General features: G+C 38.9%; 1 protein-coding gene across 7 annotated transcripts in view; it reads left to right on the plus strand.

Annotated features, from left to right (window-relative positions):
* The window catches only part of ERBIN (erbb2 interacting protein), a 114,080-nt gene that overhangs the window by 3,495 nt on the left and 85,689 nt on the right, over window positions 1-24,896 (plus strand). For 2 of the 7 annotated variants that reach the window (XM_021379494.1, XM_021379492.1), the window contains one exon: window positions 21,439-21,555. The exons of 1 other annotated variant lie outside the window; for it this stretch is intronic. Coding sequence is in view for 4 of the 6 variants with exons in the window: in XM_021379490.1 (XP_021235165.1) it covers window positions 24,438-24,467 (30 nt within the window). In the remaining 2 variants the exon portion in view is untranslated. Of the gene's footprint in view, window positions 1-21,438; window positions 21,556-24,379; window positions 24,468-24,896 lie in introns of those variants that run through there. 4 more of the 7 variants (XM_021379490.1, XM_021379491.1, XM_021379488.1 and 1 more) reach the window with 4 other exon arrangements.

Below are 24,896 nucleotides of genomic sequence, written 5' to 3' on the forward strand. Positions count from 1 at the left end.
TTCATGTTTTGAATACATGGGGAATATCTTTTTTCTAGTGTCGTGATAATGTGAACAATTCTGTGTTCACAGACTCTGGTCCAGTTTTAGACAAGAAGTACATTTTTGGTGGTGTTGGGGGTAGGAGGCTGGTCAGAGCTTCACACATGAGTTTCCCGTGGTCTTAACTGTTCTCTTCATCCTGGGGAGCAGCTGCTGTGTGCCTCTGCAGCTTCTAACTGTGAAGGTGGCATGCAGAACCCGCTGTCAGCACAGCTGGCATGCTGTCTCCTGCTGCCTAAGTTCAGTAAAAATTAGTGTCTGTTGTACTTAGGTAACTATTAATTGTTAAGCAACTTTATTGTGTTTGAGGAGACAGGTGATAGAGAGCATACCTGGACTAGGTGTACTTTGTTTCTTTTCTTATTTTTTTTTTCTTAGAGATCTTTAGTTAGTAGAAAGATGAGGACTAAAATACAGCCTTAATTTCTGATTAAAAATTTGTTGTTCATGCATTGTGTAACCTTGTAAATACTAATTTTTGAAAGGAAGGATGCTGATTTGGAAGACATCTATAAGTCATCTATTCTGTATCATCTTCTGTCTATATAAGAAGAATGGGAGAGGTGAATATTGCTGTGGTGAAGTTGCTAGTCTTTTTATTACGTAGTAATCTTGGGATAATTCTGCTTTTTTTGCTGCTCTTCTTCATCGGTTACCTGCTCTTTTTAAAGTTTTTTTTTCTCTGATGCTTATATTTCAATACAGATATTTAGCTTTAGCTTATTACTCTTCATTTAGTTTTGTCTGTACTTTCCATAACGGTGATGTAGAAGCATGGTGTTTTGACACTAAATTGTACTTTCAGCCTTTAAGAATGCATAATGATTTTCATAATTGAGAAATAAAGCTAAACAAATCTCTTTGGTTTCATTGAGGCCAAAATGGCAGTATATTTCTGTAGGAAAAGATCACCATTGTGATTAGTTTCCTTGGAGTAGTTTAAGTTAACAGATTAGTTCTTTTTGTAGCTGGAACTAATTTGTAGATATATAGATAACTGATGTCAGATATCTGATAGTAGCTAAATGTTATCTGAGGATAATATGAACCATCTCTGCTGCTGTGACTGTACTGGATGTTGTCGTACCGTCAGAAGGTAGCAGTGCCTCTGGAGCTTCTTACATTTGAACGTTGTTAGCTTAGGATAGCATGTACTCTCCTTCCCTGTACATCCACTTCAACGGGCACTTAATGGATTTCCTTACTCTTCTATTCTATTTTTTCACACGATCATGAAAACATTGTGTAACAACTCCTGTGCACAACTTGGTTGTACAGGCAACAGCTGCAGGATGGGGTGTCCTGTGCTACACTTTGGACATGCCTGGTCTAGACTTCAAGGATTACTTAAAAAAATAAAGACAACTTATGTCCTTGTAAGAGCAAAGCTACCTGAAAGATGATAAATGATTCAAAAATGTACAACTTCTGCTTAGTTTCTCAAATGTTAAATATGATATTACACATCTTTGCATCTTTTTAAAATCAAACTATGGGTTCTCAAACTCTCTATAACTCTCTATAACTGAATTCTGTAAGCATAAAGCAATCTTATATAGTCAAATGGAAGCAGCTGCTGTAAGCTAACTTACTGTTTCGTTTCTAATTCTCCTTCTTAAATGCATGTTGCGGAAATAACAAGTGGAAGAAATTGTAGGTTGGTGACCTCAGAGTGATCAGTTCAGAATTCACTAGGTGAATTCTGCAAAACTGAACATTGTTATAAGCTTATTATGGTCTTACAATGTTGAATTCTCTCTTTGTGTAGCTCAGTATGTACATTCCTGTACTTCTTGTCTTGTAGCGCCTGTCATGAAACTTGCTGGGTGGAATAAACAGAGATAAATAATTCACTACTTTGACCATGTCTGTTTGACTGTTCTGGATTATCGCACTTCCAGTGGGAGAGAATGCAGCTGTGTGACCAGAATTTCTGGGAACAGGTAGGAAGGGTGTAGCGATAAGCAGGACTAACGCAATGGAAACAGCGTTACAAAAGGTGGAAGGAAAATACAGCGCTCACCCGAATCGGAAGATTTGGGGCTCGCAGGAAAAGGCTCCCACCAAGGAAGGATCTCCAGGCAGAGATCCTTCCTCAGGGGCAGTCAGCCCTTAAATGAGGCCTAAGAGGGGTGGAGCCAGGCTCCACCCCTTCTGGTTGCACAGGTGAATTGCCTTCACCTGTGCTCCCAGGGCTGACTGGGTCTTTCCTCCAGGTGCTCAATCAGTGGTTCAGGCCATGACTCAGCAGTTCCCATACAAAGGGACTACTTGGTGTTGAGTATTATGTTCTCTTGAAGGTAAAATTCTCTTTTTGAAGTAGGTGCCTTCCTGTGGGCTGGCTGTGCTCAGTGTCCGCATCTTGTCTCAGTTGTGTTGGGTGCTAGCTTTAGGAGTAGAGGAAGCTCTGAAGTAGTCTATAAAAGTTTTGAGTACTTGCAGGAAAAGTTTCTAGTGTTATTCTAATTTGAAAAGAATTGTATCTTCCCTGAAGTGGCCAGGGACTTGCTCTCTTTGTTCAGATACATTTCATTATTAGTGCTGAATTTAAAATATCTGAAGTTCTGTTAGTTTATATCCCTGGAAAGCTAGGTGGAAAGACGATCTACATCTAAATAGTTTCTGAAATGCAGCACCAGATTCTTTTGAACATCAGTTGCAGGTTCAGCAAAAATTGGAATGTTTTTGCCATGGATGTAATTTTTAGGGTATGGATGATGGAAAGCGTTTCCAGGCTCATTTGGAATGTTTCTGGTAGGCTGCTAGGAAATAAAACGTTTTGAGAGCTGCTGCTTTTTCTCTGCATGTTACTGTAGTGATCTTGGAATTAATCTTTTTGAGGGAAGAAGTGATGGCTTTGAAGATGATCCCAGTTCTCAGCAATTTGTCAGCAAAATTATTGTTGGTGGTAACCGGCATGGCTTCATCAAGGGCAAGTCATGCCTGACAAACTTTGTGGCCTTTTATAGAATCATAGAATCTCTCAGGTTGGAAAAGACCTTCAAGATCATCAAGTCCAACTGCAACCTAACCATACTACCCTAACAACCCACCACTAAATCACGTCCCTGAGCACCACATCCAAACGGTTTTTAAATGCATTCAGGGATGGTGACTCAATTACCTCCCTGGGGAGCCTGTTCCAGTGCTTAACAACCCTTTCTGTAAGGAAGTTTTTCCTGATATCCCACCCAAACCTCCCCTGGTGCAACTTGAGGCCATCTGAGGTTGAGGGAGGTGATTCTGCGCCTCTACTCTGCTCTTGTGAGACTCCACCTGGAGTACTGCATCCAGTTCTGGGGCCCCCAACACAAGGACATGGAGTTGTTGGAGCAGGTCCAGAGGAGGGCCACGAAGATGATCAGAGGGCTGGAGCACCTCCCCTATGAGGACAGGCTGAGAGAGCTGGGGCTCTTCAGCCTGGAGAAGAGAAGGCTTTGAGGAGACCTTATAGCAGCCTTCCAGTACCTGAAGGGGAGCTTCGGGAAAGCTGGGGAGGGATTTTTTTTAGAAGGGCATGCAGCGACAGGATGAAGGGAAATGGTTTTAAACTGGAAGAGGGTAGATTTAGGCTAGATATTGGGAAGAAATTCCCTACTGTGAGGGTGGTGAGACACTGGAACAGGTTGCCCAGTGAGGCTGTGAACGCCTCCTCCCTGGAAGCATTCAAGGCCAGGCTGGATGGGGCTTTGAGCAACCTGGTCTAGAGGGAGGTGTCCCTGCCTATAGCAGAGGGGTTGGAACTAGATGATTTTGAAGGTCCCTTCCAACTGAAACCGTTCTATGATTTTTGTGATTACTGCAATTCTTCTGTTTTCATTTACAGGTAGCCCTGAAGATAGGATTGTGATAGATATATGAAACAGGATATCAGAGAACTCTTAAATAATTATACTAATGTAAGCTATTATTTCTTTGTCTGTTATGCTTAATAACCTATGTATGTTTATGCATAGTTGTGGTCAAAGTAAAGAAGAAGCTTGGCTAGATAAGTATTTACATGATCAATGCATATATTTTTAATAAACGTAAAGTGAAAGTTATGATGGCGGAAAAATCTAATGCCTTTCTGACATCAGTGTTCTACAGCCACTTGTATTCTGTGCTACAGAGTATAACTGGCAAGTGTTGAATTCACTTAGTTTCCATTTTCCACTAATGGATGGGTGCACCAAGGGAAAGAGATGGATGTGCTTACAGCTGTTGTCTTGCACTCCTGACATGCTGCTTGTACATCTCTTTGCAGTGGCAAATGACTTTGTGGTAATCTGGAAGTTTGGTAGTGAGCTCTTTCTAGGAAAACATACTTATTTTGGGCTTCTTCTGCTCTCATGATCATTTGTGAAATTAACTTTGAAACCGCAGGTCTTTTAAATGTGAGCTGCACTTTTTTTTTTTTTTTTTTGCAGAGTTTATCAGTGGGAGAAAATTCCTAAGTTCACATCTCTGTGAGTCATAGTTTTTTACATAGTTATCCAGTGTTTGTACCATTTAATTCAGCTCTACTAAACGTTATGTAGGATATTTTGTTCTTAGTAATGGAAAATATTAATGAATTTTTTAGTAGATTACCTTCTGGGGAAGAATTTATAGGCACAGGGAATAGAGTGAAGAATGCTAGGTAATACTTGGAAAAAATCTAGAATTTGACTTTTAGGTAATTTTTTTTGGTTCATGTTTGGGTGTTGTTTTTTAAAATTTTCCTAAAGGTAAAAATTAACTTAAGGGCTCAGCTGTAAGTGGAAAGAGGAGCAAGATGCTTAAACCTGTGCATTGTCATCCTTTGTGGGAATGTGGCAGGAAGAGGAAATCAATTGGGCCTCTGAATTTGGCAAGCCATCTGGCTCTAATTCTGATAGATAAGATCAGAAACACTGGCAAGGGAGAGAGAAACTATTGAAGCTTTACTGTTTTTACTATTTTATTGTTTAACTGCAGCACATCATTGGCATCTTATTTTAGGAGATCTTTTTTTACTGAAACAATGTTCTGTGTAGGAGGGAGCTTTCTGTGGGTGTTAGAAAATCCTGTTTTTCCAGTGCATTATTCTTAATCTAGACTTCCATGCTTTGGGTCTGTTACCAGAAATTTCATCTAAAAAAATAAAAACGTAAACAACATAAATACTAAAAAAGCAAGATAGACTTAAAATTACCATTAATATACTAAGGTGAGACGAATTTACTTTTCTGTTTGTATTTATCTGAGTGAGCTCCTCATCTTTTCAAGCAGCTCTTTTGTCTGGCTTCACTGAAGCAAAGCAAAGGTGCTGAGGATTGTGGCATTCCTGTGCACTTCTTGCAGTGCTGCTGTTACTAGAGGAAGGTGGAGCAGGCAAACGTTTTTGTGAAGTTTTCCTGTTCAGTCCTGGTAAAAAGGAAGGAGAGGTGTTGTCAAGATTTCCAGTGTCCTGTAGTCTTTCATAACACTGCTGTTACTGGATTGGTTGTACAGTAGCAGTCAGTGACAACTCATGGGAAAGATCATGGCCCTGTCAGAAGAACAAATTAAAACAGGGTTACAGGATGGAAGAGAAGTGAATCTCTACTCACTGTTACTTTTAGATCTCATTCTTACTTCTCTCTTACCTCTACTTTAAAAAGCCTGGTATTGAACCAACAGACTGTAACCCAGACTTCTAGAAACAGTGCAGTCTCTTCCATCTGTCCCAGGTAGCGTAAGTCCCTGCCTGTTGCTACTGAATTCAATTAGGTATTTACTCAGATTCATAAATCACAAGACATTCAATTTGTGTTAAATACTAATAGTTTTAAGTTTCAGCTTCTGAATTTGAAATATCTGTTGAGGAATGACCTTAGCATGGGAATGCTATTAATTTTCCTGAAACTTGTATAAACTTGTTTTTAATCATTGAAAGTGGTGAAGGGAGAACTACCCATTGGACAATTCAAATTATTTGAAATCACAGTTAAGAATTTTCCTGGAATTCCTACATTGTTCTTCAGTTCTCCTAGTCTGAGGATAAAAGCCTAATTATGTCAGCAGCAAATCAGTACAGCACTGCTCTACCTCTTAAAATATTTATTTGTCACCACTGAAGTAAATATTTTCCTCCTGCCAGAAAGCACAGGACTTCAGGAAGTTAAGTAGCAGTTTTGAGGCTATTATTTGCACTGTGGTGGGAAGGAAGAATTAATTGTTTAAACTTTCTGACTGGTGAAAAACTTTTCTTGAATTAAGCTATATTATCAACTTGGATAATTTGTTATAGAGAACTCGTCCTACAATGTAGTTGTCTAAATTCCAAGTAATTCTTTAGCTTTTTAAAATTATAATCTGTAAAGTATTATTCTTCACTATCTGAAGAGACAAAAATACTTTGGAAACCATTTAAGAATATATGTATTCTAAAATTTTGTTGTATCATTTGCTTATCTAATCTTCAAAATTGCTGATATGTTAAAATAAAACTAATGTAACAAGATTTTTTTTCTTAATTTAATCATAGTCTGTTAGCATAGATGAACACAATGCTACACAAAGAGAAAAATAACTTCACTTATATGCTTAATTACTGTGTTAGGAGTGAAAAGAGACTATAAATTGGCAGAACTGAAGTGCGTATAGTGAGAGTAAAACTAAATACAGGACAAGAAAAGTAGTGCTTAACCACATGAGAGACTTCTCGAAGAGTCTTGTAGTTAAAACCGTGGTTCAGGCAAAGAAGAGCAATTCTTGTATATCACAGTCGTAACCACTGATTGATATGGATGAGGATTTAGGTATGTATGAATGAATATGAAGAAAGAAATGAAGTTCAGGCATTCTTTTATTTGTCCAAGACAACAGCACTCATGATAATTGTTTTGAGCTAGTATATGTCATAACTACTGTGTAACCTATGGGGAGAAGGTACTTTGAATCTGGAAAATACTGATTTTTATTGTTAATTCTTGAAATAGACTGGCTACTCCTTACTGAAGCAGTGAAAAAAGTGCATTGATGGAATTTTTTTTTAAAGCTTCATTGTAAATAGAAACTTGCTGTTTGCAGTACAGCATTTCATAAAAAAACAAATGCAAAAGCAAAAAATAAATTGGCTTGCTGAGATGGGTAGCAGAATAAAGACAGAAATGTTCTTTAAGGAAGAGCATCCTTGAGAAAAATTGAACTCCTTTTGTATATTCTGTTTCTTTAAGCACTGTCATTACAGCACTGCATAGCAGTTTATCTTTCAGAATGCATCTATACTTGTGTTTATAGTAGAATCTATTTTTTTTTTTTTAAATAGGGCAGTCCCTAATGGAGGTTGAATACGTGCATCCACAGGCACTCCTGTCTTTGAGAGTGTGTTCTATGAATGTGTTTCCACTTGTTTTACTCTCACCACCGACTGAATTGTGTAATCTGTTTCGATCTGGTATGGTAGTTTTCTGGGCAGCTTATCTGTTTTGTTATTAGCTTCAAGGTATTCAGTGCAGTTCTTCTTCCTCTCATGTTCCCAGTGTCTGATTTCTGGATCTCAGTCTCTTAGTGTTTTGAGCCAAAACAGAGACCTCTGTTTGACTGTCCCAGTTTTATCTAGGAGTTCTGGTAATTATGTTTTTAGAGCGGAGTGCATATGAAGCAGGACATCAGGTTTTTCTTTTTAATATATAGACTGCACTGTGTCAGAAAAAAAGAATACTAACTGATAGTCTTCTGATGGGAAATAGATTTTCTTCCCCTCCCCCCCCCACTTCAGTTTGTGTTGAACTGCTATGTGTTGCATGAATTTATCTGCAGGCAGTTAGTTGGAAAGTCTATTTAACAGATGAGAACTTTTCTTTCATACTGAAATACTGCATATTTACAACAGTGCAAAAGTTCACTTGTTTTAAAACCTTTGCTATGTGCTGCAGATGGCTGAGTAGTGTAAGGAGTGGCTTCCTGGCTACATTGTACATGAAGTGCCAAACATGATGAGAGCAGTTTCGTGCTGGAATACCAAAATATATTAAATCCATTCAGGAAGCAACATATGTCAAATGAATAAAAATATCACACTCATGCAAAACAGAATGTGGTGGCTGTGCTTTTCAAATCTGTTCCCCTACTCTCACAAATTAAGGGGTTAAAAGGACTTATTGTTTTTTGTATTGAGAATAGTAATAAATATTAATTACTGGCTTAGGCTTTTGGTATTTTCTTTATTGTTCATTTCCCTATACCTTTGCTTTTTCTTTTGATTAATGCATTCTGTATACTGAAATGAAAACTTGAAGGCTATCAATAGGGGTGTATGTGGAAAAAGAGTATTTTCTTTTTGGGGGATATTTATGCATGTGCATAGCATATAAGACCATTTATTTAATTTGTTAAGGCTGGTGACATGTTCTTCTTTCATTCTGAAGAGATATATATGTATTTACTTGATATTGCAGGTAGAGAAACAGCATTGTTAACATCTTTCGCTGCTCATTTTTATTTTCACTTCTGCCTAAACTCTGCAATTTCAGCAAATTCTCAAGAAAGGAAGTGAAAACATTCACTAATAGCTTCACATATTGCAGGATTTTGTTATGATGAAGAAGCAAACTCATGGTGGAGGGCATTTTGTTGTGTATTACTTCCTTGTTTGCAAAGAGGGTGGTAGTCACTTTGTTTCAGTTTCTAACTGTAATTTTGTACATAGATTTTTCTTCTACTCTCAAGTAATTTGAAAACTTTAATTTTGTAGCTCTCTTAAACCAACCCAGGGGATCAAAGTGTGTGTATGTTTAAAGCAGTTTTGCTTGTACTTTCTGAATGTTTTTTTTTCTTCTGTCACTAGTCGTACAGTTAGATAATTCACTGAGGTTAATTTTTTACGTCAGGTCCTCAGCGTTGTTCTGTCTTGTGGTTGCACCGTGAAGGAGGAGGGAGTTGAGAGCAAGTATTTTCATAGCTGTGGCAGGCATGGATTTATTTAAATCAAGCATTTAATAATGAGATAGCTTCATCTAAAGTTGGCTGTAGCTGAAGCCGTAATTATAAGTATTTCTGTATTCTTTTTGTGTATATGTGTGTTTGTAGGTATGCAAGATTAACATCTGACTTAGAGTGCAGTCTTCGTAATATCGTCTTCTGGTTTGAAAGAGGAAATGTTGATGTTTCTGTTTTGAATTCCCTCTTGCTCCTTGAAGTCTTTATCCTTTACATGTTAGTGATGCTACCGAGCAAGCGTCCATGCGCTGAGACAAGGTACAGCCCAAAAGAATTTCTGCAGTTACTTCTCTGTGTTTAGGTCCACCTCACTTTGGTTCTTGTGTGCTTTCAGATTTGTTCTGCCAGTCCACCAGTCTTCCCTGACTGTGATGTATTAGTTGGTCTGGTCTCAGTAGCCCTCTTTAGAATAGCTATGAGAGATTCTGTTGAGAGTGTAAATAGGAATGAAGAAACTGTCTTCTTTCTCTGCCCTCATTCCTGTCCGTATTGTGGCATCTGTCTTCATTCTAACCACCAAATCTTGTGTTTTATAAACAAATATTGGTCCTTTTAGGCAAAGGAAGGCCTGACCTGTTCAAGCACGACACGTTCCATAGTTTATACTCCTCTCCCTATTTACCAGTGGCTGCAACTCTGTCCTGTGGCTACTGAATCTTTCTGAAAGTATCAGAAATAATAGCATGAAGAAATGTCCCATCAGGTCCATGGTTTGCTTCTGTCCTTTTTTGTTTGAACGACTTCAGTTCTTGTCACTTATAGTTCTAATAGGAAAAAAAAAACTATGGAGTCCACTGATTTATTTATTTTACCTCTTCAGAGTTCACTCTAGATTTTCTACTAATGTATTTATGTTGTTGGTAGCATTGTAGAACAAACTTTTCATATTTAGTGCATCTCTCTTTTTTTCTCTAAAAACATCTTAATTGAACGATTGTCTTAATGTGTATTTTACTATTTATAAGGTAGTTTGCAACTTAAATCTGCTCTGTGATCTGATTTATAAAAGCATCTTGATTGTTACGCTTTGTTTCATCCTTCCTTGCCATTTTCTTTTGAAGTATCCCTTCTCCTTAGGCCACCAAAGACATTAATACTGTAGACTTAAAAGCAGGCTAGAAGACAGCTCTGTGGAAGTTTTTTACATTTATTGTTAGCAGTGTTTAAGCTGGATGCACGTTTCTTCTAACTTGAATTAGAATCTCATGTGCTCTGCAGAGACACTGTTTTCATCCATACAAACTATTAGATGTGCTTTACATCTGAACAGCGAAACATTCCCCAGTAGTTGTTTTATTACAAGGACTTACGTGGCATAAGTTGTTTCACTTTTTAAAATTAGAAATGGGTTGCATCCTACTATAAGAAGTGGTACTATCTGCTATAGAGTGGCAGCTTCTGATGCAGTAGGACAGATGAAAGATGCAGTGGCCCAACTGTGTATTTCACATCTTTTTTTCTTTTTACAAATCAATTCGGTATTTTAAAAAAAAAAAAAAAGGTTTTGAATTAAAAGTTGGTATTCATTACAGAATTTTCTAGAGGATTGTTTTAACCTTAGTTTTATAATTAGTCCATGCTAACTGAAAGGCTAAAATAAGCAGGAACATTTACTGATAAAATACTTTCTGATATTGGTCACTTTTGAATTTAAGAGTTTGTTCTTTGTTTATTTAAATGAGCTTAAGATTAAAACAAAAAACAAACCAAAACAAAAATAACAACAAGCATAGTTTGACATGTAAGGGATGATGGTCTCTTCTGTGTGGTATAGTTTCGTTTCTTCAAGCCTTTTATAAATGTAAAGCATTACTTTAAATGTTATAAAATTAACATTTTGTTACAAAAATATTTACAGCATTTGCTGAGAAATTTTGTCTTTCACCTACATCCTGTAGGTATTTCTTCCAGTTCTGAGCTTCAGATGTACAACTGCTGACATAACATTATCTAGACCATAATAACTTTGCTTCTTCTGGTGGCCTGGAGTATCTGTAGGACTGAGATTTGGAATGGTTAACTATTCTTTTTTTTTCCACTCCAGACAGCCTTCTCCAATGTTTTTGTTGACTCTGGTTGATTCCAATCCTGTGAATCCAAGGCAGACTAAATTATAAAATCTGACCAACAATACTGAATTTTACTACCTGAATGTGCTGTTGTAAGCCATTTGCAACTCTTGTAAATGTTTTTTGATGCAGTTTTTAAATGCTAAGAGAAAAAACAAAAGTAATAATTATCACCTTTACTTTAAAGGAGTCTAAGTTTAGAAAATCAGTGTGGAATGCGTAGTCCAATGATCTGCTGAATCTTCTCCAACAAGAAACAAGATGGTTCCTCTTCCTGTTGTAGGTTCTTTGCTTTATGTGCAAAGATTTTGTACTGAAGGTGAACGTGTCAACGTAATTAGAAGGAAATTCCCTCCAGTATCTTGCAGAGTCTTATTTTGCATCAGTTACTGATTCGACTCATGGTGTGTTTTACAGAATCATGGAGTGGTCAAGGTAGGCAGGGACCTCTGGGTCCATTGGGTCCAACCCATGCTCAAGCGGAGACATCCAGAACAGGGTGCCTAGGCTCATGTTAAGGTGGCTTTTTGAAGATCTCCAAGGAGGAGACTCCACGACCTCTCTAGGCAGCCTGTGCCAGTGCTCTGTCTCCTGCACAGCACAGAATTGCTTCCTGGTACTCAGAGAGAACCTTCTGTGTTCCAGTTTGTGCACATAGCTTCTTGTCTCAGTACAAGGCACCACTGCAAAGAGCCCGGCTCCATCTTATTTGCACCCTCCCTTCAGGTAGGTGAGACACTGGTGAGATCCCCGTGAGCCTTCAGGCTGAACTCAGCTCTCTCAGCCTAACAGAAGAGGTGCTCGATTCCTCCATCATTTTGATGACCCTCTTTTGGATTATTTCCAGTATGCCCAGGTCTCTCTTGTACTAGGTGGCCCAGAACTGGACACAGCATTCTAGATGTGTCCTTCCCAGTGCTGAGAAGAGGAGAAGGATCACCTCTTTACCTTCAGGCAGTACTTTGCGTAATGCAGCCAAAAATACAGTTTGCTGCTTTAGTGTCAAGGGCATGTTTCTGACTCTAGTTGACCTTGGTGTCTACCAGGACCCTCGGGCATTTTTCTGCAGGTCTGCTTTCCAGTCCAATTTGAGGTTATTCCTCCCTAGGTGCAAGACTGCACTTCTCCTTGTTCAACTCCATGATGTTTCTGTCTGCCTGCCTCTAGGCTATTGAGGCCCCTCTGGATGGCTGCACAGCCCTCTGGTGAGTCAGCCACTCCCCCCGCTTTTGTGTTGTCTGTGAATTTAATGAGGATGTCCTCTGCCCCGTCATCTAGATTGTTAATGAAGATGTTAAACAGGACTGTACTCAGTATAGACCCCTGGAGCATTCTGCTCATTACTGGCCTCCAGCAAACTAGACTTTGCACCACTGATTGCTACTCTCTGGGTCCTACGTGTGACTAGAAGTGATTTCTCTGTCACCTTCCCAGGGGTTGAGGTGACGCTGACTGGCCTGTAGTTCCTTGTGTCCTCCTTGTTGTACTGGTTGTGTGAACTCTAGATTGAACGGAAGGCAGGTGTGAGTAGGGAAAATTAGGTCTTAGTCTTTCTGTAGCAGTCTGTAGATTGGATTAAACTCAGTGTGACTTGACTTGGATTTTGAGTTCCTGTTGCTGATTTAGGATTATCTTTCACTCAGACACAGACTCCAATACTATGCTTCTCTCTGCTTCTCTAGGAAGATTAGAGTGGCAATGATGTAGAAAAGTAAGTTTTTCTTCCCTTTCAATTGTAAGGAGGAAAAATACGTTCATATAATCTCAAGTAAAATCTTTTCCTTTAGATCTAAGTTTAAGTTTACATTTCTTTTCCTTACAGTGTGTTTCTTAGACAAATGAGAAACATTTGACTTAGTTGTGTGAACTAATTTTCATTTAGACTACTATTAGCAAAAATTACTTCTGCAGGAGAAGCTTTGCTGTTTGTTACTTACTCATCGGAGTAGTAACATATCAAATGGATGGTTTTCCAAGTATCCCTGAGCAGCTAAAAAATTATTTCTCATGCCAGTAGTTCATTTGTACATCCTACTCTTTAATCTGCAAAATTACAGGTGATAGAAAACCCTGCCAAGGGACATGTGTTGCTGGACCAGTTACTCACCATTGCGGAAGAACTTACTGGAGATGTCAAGACTGGAGAAACTCTGGGCTGCTGTGATTATGTGCTGGTAGACTTCTCAATCTTGAGATATATAGGGTGGGTTTTAAGTAGAATCAAGACCCCAGTCCTCAGGAAGCCAAGCTTTTGGCACTTCAGGGCACTAGTGCATGTAATCCCTTGGGAAACTTGGAAATAAATGAGAAAATGTGAGTTGGGAGATATTTATAGATGCTTTTGTTAGGACCCAAGAACCTGATATGTAGGAATTTGGGCAGAGAATACAGGAGACTTAGCTTGGCTAAGTCAAGCCAAACTAAAACACAAAAACAACATGCATGGGCAGTGCCCAGAAGTGCAGAGAAGTAGTCAAGAAGGCAAGGCACAGCTGGAACTGAACTTGACTAGAGATCTAAAAAATAACAAGAAGGGTTTTTCAAGTACACAAGACAATAAAGGAAGATAAAAGAAACTGTGCCCACGCTCCCTGATGAGTGAGGCAGGAAACCTAGCTACAACTGCCATGAAGAAGGCGGAGGTACTCAGTGACATTCTTACCTCAGTCTTCACCAGAGTGCGCGCTAGTCACACCGCCTAAGTCACAGAAGGCAAAGGTAGGGACTGGAAGAATGAAGGACTGCTCACTGTGAAGAACTGAAGATCAGATTCAAGACTGCCTATGGAAGCTGAAGGTGCACAAAACATGGAATCATAGAATGGTTTCAGTTGGAAGGGACCTTCAAAATCATCTAGTTCCAACCCCCCTGCTATAGGCAGGGACACCTCCCTCTAGACCAGGTTGCTCAAAGCCCCATCCAGCCTGGCCTTGAATGCTTCCAGGGAGGAGGCGTTCACAGCCTCACTGGGCAACCTGTTCCAGTGTCTCACCACCCTCACAGTAGGGAATTTCTTCCCAATATCTAGTCTAAATCTAGTTTAAAACCATTTCCCTTCATCCTGTCGCTGCATGCCCTTCTAAAAAAAATCCCTCCCCAGCTTTCCCGAAGCTCCCCTTCAGGTACTGGAAGGCTGCTATAAGGTCTCCTCAAAGCCTTCTCTTCTCCAGGCTGAAGAGCCCCAGCTCTCTCAGCCTGTCCTCATAGGGGAGGTGCTCCAGCCCTCTGATCATCTTCGTGGCCCTCCTCTGGACCTGCTCCAACAACTCCATGTCCTTGTGTTGGGGGCCCCAGAACTGGATGCAGTACTCCAGGTGGAGTCTCACAAGAGCAGAGTAGAGGCGCAGAATCACCTCCCTCAACCTGCCAGTCACGCTTCTCTTGATGAAATCCAGGATACTGTCGGCCTTCTGGGCTGCAAGTGCACATTGCCGACTCATGTTGAGTCTTTCATCAACCAGCATCCTCAAATCCTTCTCCTCGGGGCTGCTTTCAAGCCATTCTCTGCCCAACCTTTATCTATGCTTGAGATTGCCCTGACCCAGGTGTAGGACCTTGCACTTGGCCTTGTTGAACTACATGAGGTTGGCATGGGCCCACCTCTCAAGCCTGTCCAGGTTCCTCTGGATGCATGCCTTCCCTCTAATGCATCAACAGCACTGCTCAGCTAGGTATCATCTGCGAACTTGCTGAGGGTGCACTCAATTCTACTGTCCATCTTGCCTTCAAAGATGTTAAATAACTCCAGTGCCAACACCAATTCCTGAGGAATGCCACTCGTCACCGGTCTCCACTTGAACACTGAGCCACTGACTGCAACTGTGTTGTTGTTACCATCCAGCCAATTCCTTACCCAGCAAGTAGTTCATCCATCAAGTCCATTTTTCTCTAATTTGGTGACCTGGATGTCATGCAGGAGGCATCCTGGGCAGAAATCCATGGGACCTGATGAGATGCATCTGATGGTCCTCAGGGAACTGGCAGATGATGTTGCTAAGCCACCATCTATTATATTTGAGAAGTTATGGCAGTTGAGTGAGTTTTCCAGTGTCCACAAAAGGGGAACATAACACCTATTTTTAAAAAGGGGAAAAAGGAAGACCCAGAGAAGAGCAAGGTAGTCAGTCTCATCTCTCCCCTGCAGGGTCAGGGAGCAGATTGTCCTGGAAAGTGTGCTAGGGCATGTGGAGAACGGAGAGGTGTCTGGGGACATCCAGCATGGCTTTACTAAGGGCAAGTCCTGTCTGACAGATTTGGTGGCCTTCTGCAGTGGGGTTACAGCACTGGCGGATAAAGGAAGGGCAGCTGACCTACCTGGTCTTGCACAAGTAGGATTTGATGCTGTTCTGCATGTCATTCTTGTCTCTAAACTGGAAAGATGTGGTTTTGATAGAGAGACCACTCAGTAGATAAGGAATTGGCTGAATGGTCGCATTCAGAGAGTTGTGGTCAACAGCTCAGTGTCTAAGTGGAGACCAGTGATGAGTGGTACTCCTCGGAGGTTGGTATTGGAACTAATGCTGTTTAACTTCTTTGTTGGTGACATGGACAGTGAGGTTGAATGCCCCCTCAGCATGTTTGCACCAAGTTGTGTGGTATGGTCAACACATTGGAGGAAAGGTTGCAATCCAGAGGATGGAAGCCCTGGCAGGCTTGAGGAGTGGACCCATGTGAACCTCATGAAGCTGAACAAGTCCAAGTGCATAGTCCTGCACCTGGATCGGGGCAATCCCAGACATCAGTACAGACTGGGTAATGAATGGATTGAGAGTAGCCGTGAGGATAAGGGCTTGGAGGTGTTGGATGATTTAAACATAAATAAAAATTGGACATGAATCAGCAGTGTGTGCTTGCTGCCTAGAAAGCCAACCGTACCCTGGAATGCAGGAAGGTGAGGAAGGGGATTTTTTTTATTTTTTATTTTTTCCTTCTACTCTGCTCTTGTGAGATCCCATCTGGAGTACTGTGTTAAGCTCTGGGCTCCTAGCTTAAGAAGGATGTGGTACTGTTGGAGTGCTTCTGGAGGAGGCCATGAAGATGATCAGTATGCTGGAACCCCTCTCCTGTGAAGACAGGAGCTTGGGTTGATCAACCTTGATAAGAGAGAGCTCTGGAGAAACCTTACTGTGGCCTTCCTACACCTAAAAGGGGGCTGTCAGGGAAAATGGGAAGGAACTTTGTATTAAGGAGTGTAGCGATGAGATATGGGTAATAGTTTTTAAATTAAAAGAGGGGAAGTTTAAATTAGATAATAAAAGGAAGCTCATTACTTGAGGGTAGTGAGGCATTGGCACTGCCCAGAGAAGCTGTGAATATTTCATCCCTGGAGGTGTTCAGGGCCAGGTTGGATGGGGACCTGGGCAACCTGCTGTAATAGAAGTTATCCCTGCCCAAGGCAAGGGAGTTTAGAACTGACTGACCTTTAAAATCCCTTCCAACTCAAACCGTTGTATGATTCTGTGAAATAACTTCTCCTAGTTTGCTGACAGGTATTTCATGTCACATATCAGAGGAAAATACGGTTAGTAGAAAATAATTTATTTTTCCAACATGCAAGGGTTGAAACAAAACTCCTCAGAATATATCAAGTCCTGAATTATTTTGAATGCTATATTCTAGCAGATTTTTTTTTTCCTCTCAAATTGTGTAGTACAAGGATTAAGCTAAGCATTAACCAGAGATGATATATATATATTTTTTACTTAATGTAGGTTCCTAATGCTGATCTTTTCTATACATAAGAGGAACTGTTGTGAAGCTATCAAGTTCTATGGGACCAAAACTTAATCTTGTGAAATAAAGATCACACGGTACAGTCTTTATCCCAGTCTCAAGCCAAAATTTACTACAGTTCATCTTAAAAGAAATGCATTCACAGTCTATTTAGCAATTGAAAGGTCAACAGACTCTTGTTTTTTTTAAATATGCATGAAACAGTTGTGATTATTTTTTCATATTTTCTTCAGGTGTGTACTTCATTTGTGGTAGTGTATGTGTAGTAGCAATCTAGAGCATGGTAAATTGGAAAATACTTTAAACCTGAGAGCATGTGTATTTTTATTGTCACACCTTAATGTTCATATTCTCTACTCTTGCCCCTTGAATGAATATCTGCAGATATTATGAACTATGTTCACTTTTTCTAATTTGGAAGTTGTCCTTCTTATGTTTTTTTTCACTTCAAAACATGAAAGTTAAAATCTTTTTCTCTCTGCTCTCTTCTGACTGCCCCCTCCTCTCTCCTGTAGATATTTGTTTCTTTTGGGAAGAATCAGAGACTCATGAAAGACTGAACTCTAGTTTCTGTATGTCTGTTGTGTCTTAATGTTGGGCAGAAAAGGTTCACAAGAGTGAACTAAATATTTATTTTCACATTTGTCTTGTGATACGTATAAACATAGAGGGGTGTGTGTGTCTATCTGAGAAGAAAGAAGAAAAGAGGTGTTTTAAGATCCCTAACTTTAATTTCCAAAATGGAAATCACTCCTTCTGCTAAGATAATAAATTTTGTTGTATCAGTCTTGATACTTGGGTAGGGGTTGAGTTGTGCTTGCTGAAATTACAGCCAGTGTTGAAGCTGAGCTGAGTGCAATAACATGCATTGTTTAGGAGGGTTTCTTTCCTGTCCTGTCATGGAGTCATTCATCTAGAGAAGAAAGTAGGATCAGTGTCAAATTTCTCTATTTTTAGGTTGTGTAAAAACCAATTTGTTGAGCTGCTTGTTGGCAAGTACCTGAACTTGCACAGAAACTGCAAGTGTATTCATTCTCCTGTCGATCACTTACTTTCCAGGAAAGAATTGCTATATAATGAAATTATATATAAACATTTTGAAGGATAGTAGTCAAGGATGTTTGAACTCTTCATACTGATTTTTGGAATGAGTGAAGAATAAATGTGTCAAAATAACTTATTGTAATACAAAATAATTTGGGTGTGTGTTTTCTGTAATTGTATCTCTCCTCCATTATCTCCATTTAATAAAAAGAATCTGATGCAGGAAGTATTTAGTTGCTTTCAGAAAGTACTCATGGATAAGATTCTTTGTTCTGTTCATACCCAACTGTATTAATATTATTGCTAAATTATCGATTTTTATGTGTGTTCATTGTATTTGTGTTCGTGAATACATAAATTCATATTTTTCTCTTTATTTTCCCCTTAGTTTGAACTATGCATTCAACAGAAGCATGCTTAAGGAAATCTCTATGTTTTCTTTTGTTGTGGTAGGTGAATAAGGGGAGAATCATTTAGTAGGAAAAGAATTTTTCTTCTATTCTTTGTGAAAACAAAATGCTAGCTTGTATACATCTCCTGATGCAGTAGGACTAACAAACATTTTTAATAGTCTGAGTCTTTCAAAACTTGTTTAATGGAGTATTTCTGAGGAATTTTGCTACTTGAAATGATCATTCTGATTGCTTACTGCTATCAGTCAGTGTGTCTGTATTGCTAGGAGCAGTGTGATGATGCATTTTGGCTTTGTGTGAAATGAGTAGTGAAATGATGCTGGATATATAATCTTTCTCCAGTAAGTCTGTTCAAAGTAGTGGATGGATTTGGGTTATGAACTTACATTACTACTGGTTCAAGCACGGGCTTCAAGATATATTCTTCCAAAATCTGAAGACCTGGATAACAATGCTAACCCCACCTTTATCTTTTCCTGCAATACCTGCACAGAACTTCATGAGGCTACTCATATTCTGATCTTTCATGCCATAGAACTGTTGAAAAAAGGAACAACAGTAACCAGATGACCAGAAATGGAGAACAACAAAAGCATTTTCTTCTGATTTTCTTAATTCACAACTTTTTTTTTTTAAATGGAGCATGACTTTCTGAAGCATAATATAGTAAAATTCAAGTTGACTGTTCTCATACTTGGCTTTGCGGCCACAAAAATACTTGTTCTCTATCAGATGTTGTTTACAAGGGATGATTTTGTGCACTCAGTGGCAAAATTTGTCTAGCTGGGGAGAGTTCTGGTTTACAACTCTTCTTGAATGAGTTTAACTCAAATGTAACATATGTGCTTTTTTACTGAGTGACCCACTCATTAGGACTTCGAGTTGGAATCAGTTATTGGTGTTAATTAGGCATCACGTGTTTTAATTAAGGATTGAAGTATGTGATAATGCAAAACCTAGAAGTAGTTGTAGATTCTTGATTTCTAAATTATCACGTTGTGGATAAAAAATTAGGGGAAGAAGTGCCAGAACAAGATAGGAACATAACATGTTCCTACTTCTAAACCTTCAGTTTTGGAGACAAGCTCAGCATTGAGTGCTTGTAGTACGTCTGGCAGAATAGTCAATTTGGTTATTAAAGAAAAAAAGAAAAACTTAAATCTTAGTCTTAGTAACAAGGAAGTGGTTAATGGTCACAGGAGCACATAATTGACAGGTTAAAATAATGTCTGTCTTTTGAGCTAGTGTAACAAAGCCATATTTGTCAGTAGGGAGAGAGAAAAGTAGACGGAGGAGAGAGTTCCAGTCCTTAGATAACGCCTAGGTAATAATCCTTCATGTAGTGATCATTGCAATTGGTCGTTGCTTATATGGCCCTACAATTACTGTGTCCTTGCTGCTTGTGATATTGTGAAAGTCACAGATTGAAGCACTGTTGCAGCGTAGCACAGAATTCAGGACTTGATGGAGGCAGTCGCAGTTCTGAACATGTCATCTGGAGGAGTCAGCATGTTTGTCAGTCCACTTTAAGGGTGCCACTTAAATCTGCAGCCGAACTGAAATTTTAATCTTCTGTGGAAGAAGGTGAGACAAAGGAGAGGGAAGTTATTCTGCTGTTCTTAGTTATGAACCAAGAAAGCTGTTTCAGTCTGTGCATCATAAGACAGCAGTTTCTAAGTGGGGTGTGTGTGGAGGGAGTTGCTGGCCAGATATGAACTTTATTTAATACGAAACTTAGGTTAGTATTTTTGGTCACGTAAAAATTTTGGCTGTAGGTGGAAAGGTAGTAGGAAAATTTCCAAAGAAAGTTCCACCACCATAAGGAAAGACAACATTTTTTTTTTCTTTCTTTTTTTTTTTTTTTCCTCAAAACAAACCAGGGAAGTAGCTATATGGTCATAGAACCCTGGCATCATTCAGGGTTTCTTGATGTGCTGGCTGTAAGACCTTGGGAAATGATTATCAGCAGTGTCTTGGCAAAGTTGAAACTCAAATCATCTGTTAAATAGTTACATTAGAATGGAAGTTTTAGAGATTGCTAAATCACAGTAGGTATTCTGAAAGTGACAGAAGAAGTTGTTTTAAAGACTATTATTGCTGCACATAACCTTAGAAATTTTTGGCATTATTAAACTCAGTTTTGTGACTGTTGAATACTTTATAAAAATAGTATAGTTCATTAGTCAGAATCTGATATCCCCCCCCAAAATCTTTTTTCTTTAGAGAAAGATTTCACTTACCTAAATTTATTAGATATTTTTTGGTGTGAAATTTGTTTACTGTTTTGAAAGCAGATGACAAAACTGTCCTGTAATTTATGGTGCTCCTTCTGTATTTTGTCACCTTATTTGAACTGGCCCCAAGAAATGTTATCAAGATGAGGCAGTGGGTGTGTTTCATGTACATCATGGACTTACTTCATTATTCCAGTTTACTAGCCAGGGCTACATAGTAAAACTGTGTCCTCAACATACGGAGTATATGGCAATTCTCCATAAATGCTCTCTAAGCAGAAAAAACTTCTCAGAAGAGGTCCAACTACCTGTAAGCAACTGTCTTGCCAATAGCTGTGGCTGCAGACTTTCGATAAAATCTCATGTTAAGCTAAATGAAAGGTGTCTGGCAGGTTCATTAAAGTAATTGCTGCATTTTGAAGGACTTATCTGTTGCTGGGAGTTGTATTTCCCCATGAGGCCTGTGGGAATTTTTGTGACAATGTGGTATGGACTCTCTCTCAGAGAACATGCTTCAGCTTTGCCAGAAAAGCAAAGCAAAAAGCAGCCTTTAAGGAAGAAGTCATCTAGTGTAGGTCCTGCACATAACTAACTGCTGTTTTTGGTTGCATTTTGTTAACTCTATTATTACATTAAAAATCCATCCACACAAATAACAAACAGTTTTTTTGAACTCAAGCTTGATAACAATGCATATGTTTTGGTTTTGTCTGGTATAAAATGAGGACGTGATAATGAGTTCTAGCTTTTTTTGTGTTTTGGCTCACTATTTGTATTACTTTGAGATTTGACAGGGGATATACATGAGTAACTGTAGAATGGTTCTTGTGTTGAAAAGTTACACGTTACCCCTTCGGTGTCTTCTGTGTTTAATTCTGATGTTGAAGCAGAAGTAATGTGTAGATTTGAAACTGTCTGTTTTTAATGAAGTCATTTATACCTGTCATCTTGAAAACATTGTTTAATTATTTTTCACAGTTCCATGTGGTGGATGGTTTGATAAACTCTGTGCTGCATCCTGGTGACTCTGTGATCCAAGTTCAGAAGCTGATTCAGACTCCTGTGCTGTGAATTGGCAGTGGTGGAGTGATTCGGGTAGGTGTCTGTATAGAGGCATTCAAGGAGATGAAAGGAATAAAATGTTTTGAGTGCACTTCTTGTTATAGTTGCACTACAGTGTAGTACTAGTATCTTCTCTTGCCTTCACATGTGAGATGATAAACCTTTGTTTTAATTGCCGAATTTTTTTTGCAGTAGGTAGTAGGGAAGGTGTGTGAGAACTGGTAACTGGGGTCGCTTTCTGGCAAGAAGTGCTAGGGGTATTCTCTGCAGTCTAACTGTTCTGTCATGCTTGAATCACAGAACGTGTTTTCTGTATCTGGTATCAATGTGTTCTTATGGCTCTGTATGAGCACTTCTGTGTAGACAAACTGGACTCCTTTGGTTTTCTATTCCTGTTTGCCTGAAGTTGTTCGTGGTATTTTTCGGAGAAGTTGAAACTAAATATATATATTTTTTAATTTAAACATTTTTAATTCTATAATTCATCAGCAGATGCAGGTAGCTACTTGTAAAGAATTAGAGACAACACAACCAAAATGATAAGGCGTTTTTTAGTAAGTGTATGATTGAAGTGTTGCAGAATTTTGATCTTACTATATTGCAACAGGAATCATTGTCTTAGTCCTAATTAGTACCATGGGGCAAAACACATTTTTTCATCCTGCTGTCTTAATCTTTTGCTCCGACTCAAGTATACGAGTACAATAACTTAAAGATATTTTTAACTACCCAGAGAAAATGCTTGACTTCTGGGAGGGGAAATATTTTCATAGGAAAAATACTGTCTTAAATGCTGAGGATGGCTCCGAAAGTAACGCCTCCTATTTTATTATGTTGGCCCACGGTGTCAGAGGTGGATGTTGGTGGTATGGTAGTAGAGACTGAACCTTTCCACCAGTATTCTGTTACATTTTGTTGCTGTATGACAAATGGCAGCAGAGGGGCAGTCTGACAAAATGGCATCTGACATGGAAGTGTATGTGGAGCAAAGGTGTGTCATTGAATTCGTCCATGTGGAAACAATGGCAGCTATTGACATTCATCAACATTTGATGAATGTTTATAGAGACCAAGCAGTGGATGCGAGCACAGTGAGGCAGTATGGGTGGTCCATTTCAACAGTGGCAGTGGATCACCTCTACTGGTGCAGATTTTTATGAGTCTTTTTTTTTTGAAAATAGGTTTTTGGGACCTATTCTTTTAATAAGACCTAGGACTTATTTTAATAAAGATTAAAAAAAAAAGGAAAAGCAAGAATACTTATTTTGAACAGATTCCATCTTTTTGAGAGGAAAAGCTTAATTATTTTTTTAAAATACCAGATATTCTATGTGAGCATTTCAGAATTATTGTTTCTGTGCATCTTTGGTTACACAGAATTGGGAGGTACCATATTTCTCTATTACACATCTGAGATTTATTTTGCAGTTCTCTGGCTAGTGAGAGATACTGTGAAATAATCATCACAGATGAGGTGCAATTTTATTACATGGATAGGCTGAGACTTCTTCAGGAAGGTTTTACTCTCCTGTTTACTACTAAAGTATCAATAACAAAGCAGGGACTTCAGGCAACAGCGCACAACTTCTATTTAGAGGCAGATACTTCCTTTGTCGTGCTATTCATATTTTTCATGTTAGCTTGTCCTAACATGTATGCACAAATAGACTGATGCAGATGTTTTAGTGTTAAGAACAATTTTATGTTGGATTGTAATCTTGTTTTCGTAATTCTAATTTCACTGCAGATCTTTTTTTGGCATTGAAGCACTTGTTAAGTCTTAGAGTAAGTAATTCAAATTGAATAGTTAATCTATAGTTTTATTTTTTTGTTGCTTTGCTTTTGTTTGCTCTTATGTGTCACCCTCTTTGCTCTTAACTGTTGGTTCTTTGGCAGACTTGACTAATGAGCCGTCACCATTTTCACGGTGAAGGAAATCTGTTAGCTAGAAGGATCAGAGTTGGGAGTCAAATGCTGGCTCTGCAATAGACTTGTAGCTGCAAGCAGGTTTTGAACAGTTTAATTGTAAAACGTATAATGGTGAAGTGTGTACTTCACAAGAAATGTAGTAAGTGTCTCTGTTTTGGATAGAGGCTTCTTGCTGCCAACTGAGTGTGTTCAGCTGCTGTTTCTTGAAGTTTTATTTCTGGAAAAGATGCCTTAATTTGTCATCCTGCTTAATCCACTGTTTGTACACCACTAAAATCTCAGATCTGTCATGAAGGTAATGATTAACATGTAATTATAGGTGGTGAATGTTAAATGAGTTCTTACTTGTATATAACTGAAATCACTGAAATAAAGTTGAAGAACAAATAGTAAGTGCTAAAGTTTGTCTTTTTTTTAAATTCATACATTATGTATTCTACCCAACACATACACTTGAAAAGTTACTGAAATCTTTACTTGTATAGAGTACTGCGGCTTCCTTTATAGTGGTGTTGTATTTTGTATTTGGTCTTCTGACTATGCACAAGTTAAATATGCAGTTCTTGAAACCATGTATTTAGTCAGCTAAGGAAAATCGTATTTCATTGTCTTGATATCAGGACCTTCTGAATAAAGGAAACAACATTGGCTAAAGAGAGGCCCTTGTATCCCATTCCTTCAGTATTCTGTTTTTTCCACATGTCCAATAGTTTTTGGACATGTTCCAGCCTTCTTATATAAGCCATGGTTTGCATGGGTACTCTGTGAACCCTGTTGACTTGCTGATTCATTTCTTCTTGTAGCAATAAGCTTTGGCTCAAATTTCCCCCTTCTTGTTTTTGTTGACATGTTTCAGCATGAAGCACGTCTTCAAGCGTATCTCAGGTGGTTCAGCTGCAAAGGCTAATCCAGTCAGCACCAGGTGTGTTTTGTCTTGGCAATATGTGTTGGGAGCCGGTCATTCTATCAGCCTGGTGTTCCCTGTAATGCAGAAGAGGGATGGACAAGCCATCCTGGTAGGTGACATGATTTTTGAGCTCATGGACATTCAGTACTAAAATATTTTAGGCTGTCTTGCTGAATGCTGTTTTAGTTTGAGGATTTATGAAGGATAGCAGTTAGCTTGTCACATAAAATGGGCATGCTGCTAGCAGTCAGTCTAAAACCTGATTAGGTTATCAGAGAGTTGGGTTATTGATAAATTCTTCGGTTGTCATGTGGCCAGAATTAGATATTTGAAGGAAAACCACATTCATCCTTAATCTGACAAATTTGTTTTTAGTTCTGTGCAAAGACTAGGTATTGGGAAACACCCTACTTGCATTGCATGAGCTCTTCTTGGATCTATTTGTCAGCAACTAGCAAATATAAAAACTTATTATACACTGCTCTAAGTATGTGTGGTGCTTTCAGAAGAAAAGTATGCAGAGAATGCTTCTGTCTAA

This window comes from Numida meleagris, chromosome Z, assembly GCF_002078875.1.
Source record: "Numida meleagris isolate 19003 breed g44 Domestic line chromosome Z, NumMel1.0, whole genome shotgun sequence".
NCBI lineage: Eukaryota > Metazoa > Chordata > Aves > Galliformes > Numididae > Numida > Numida meleagris.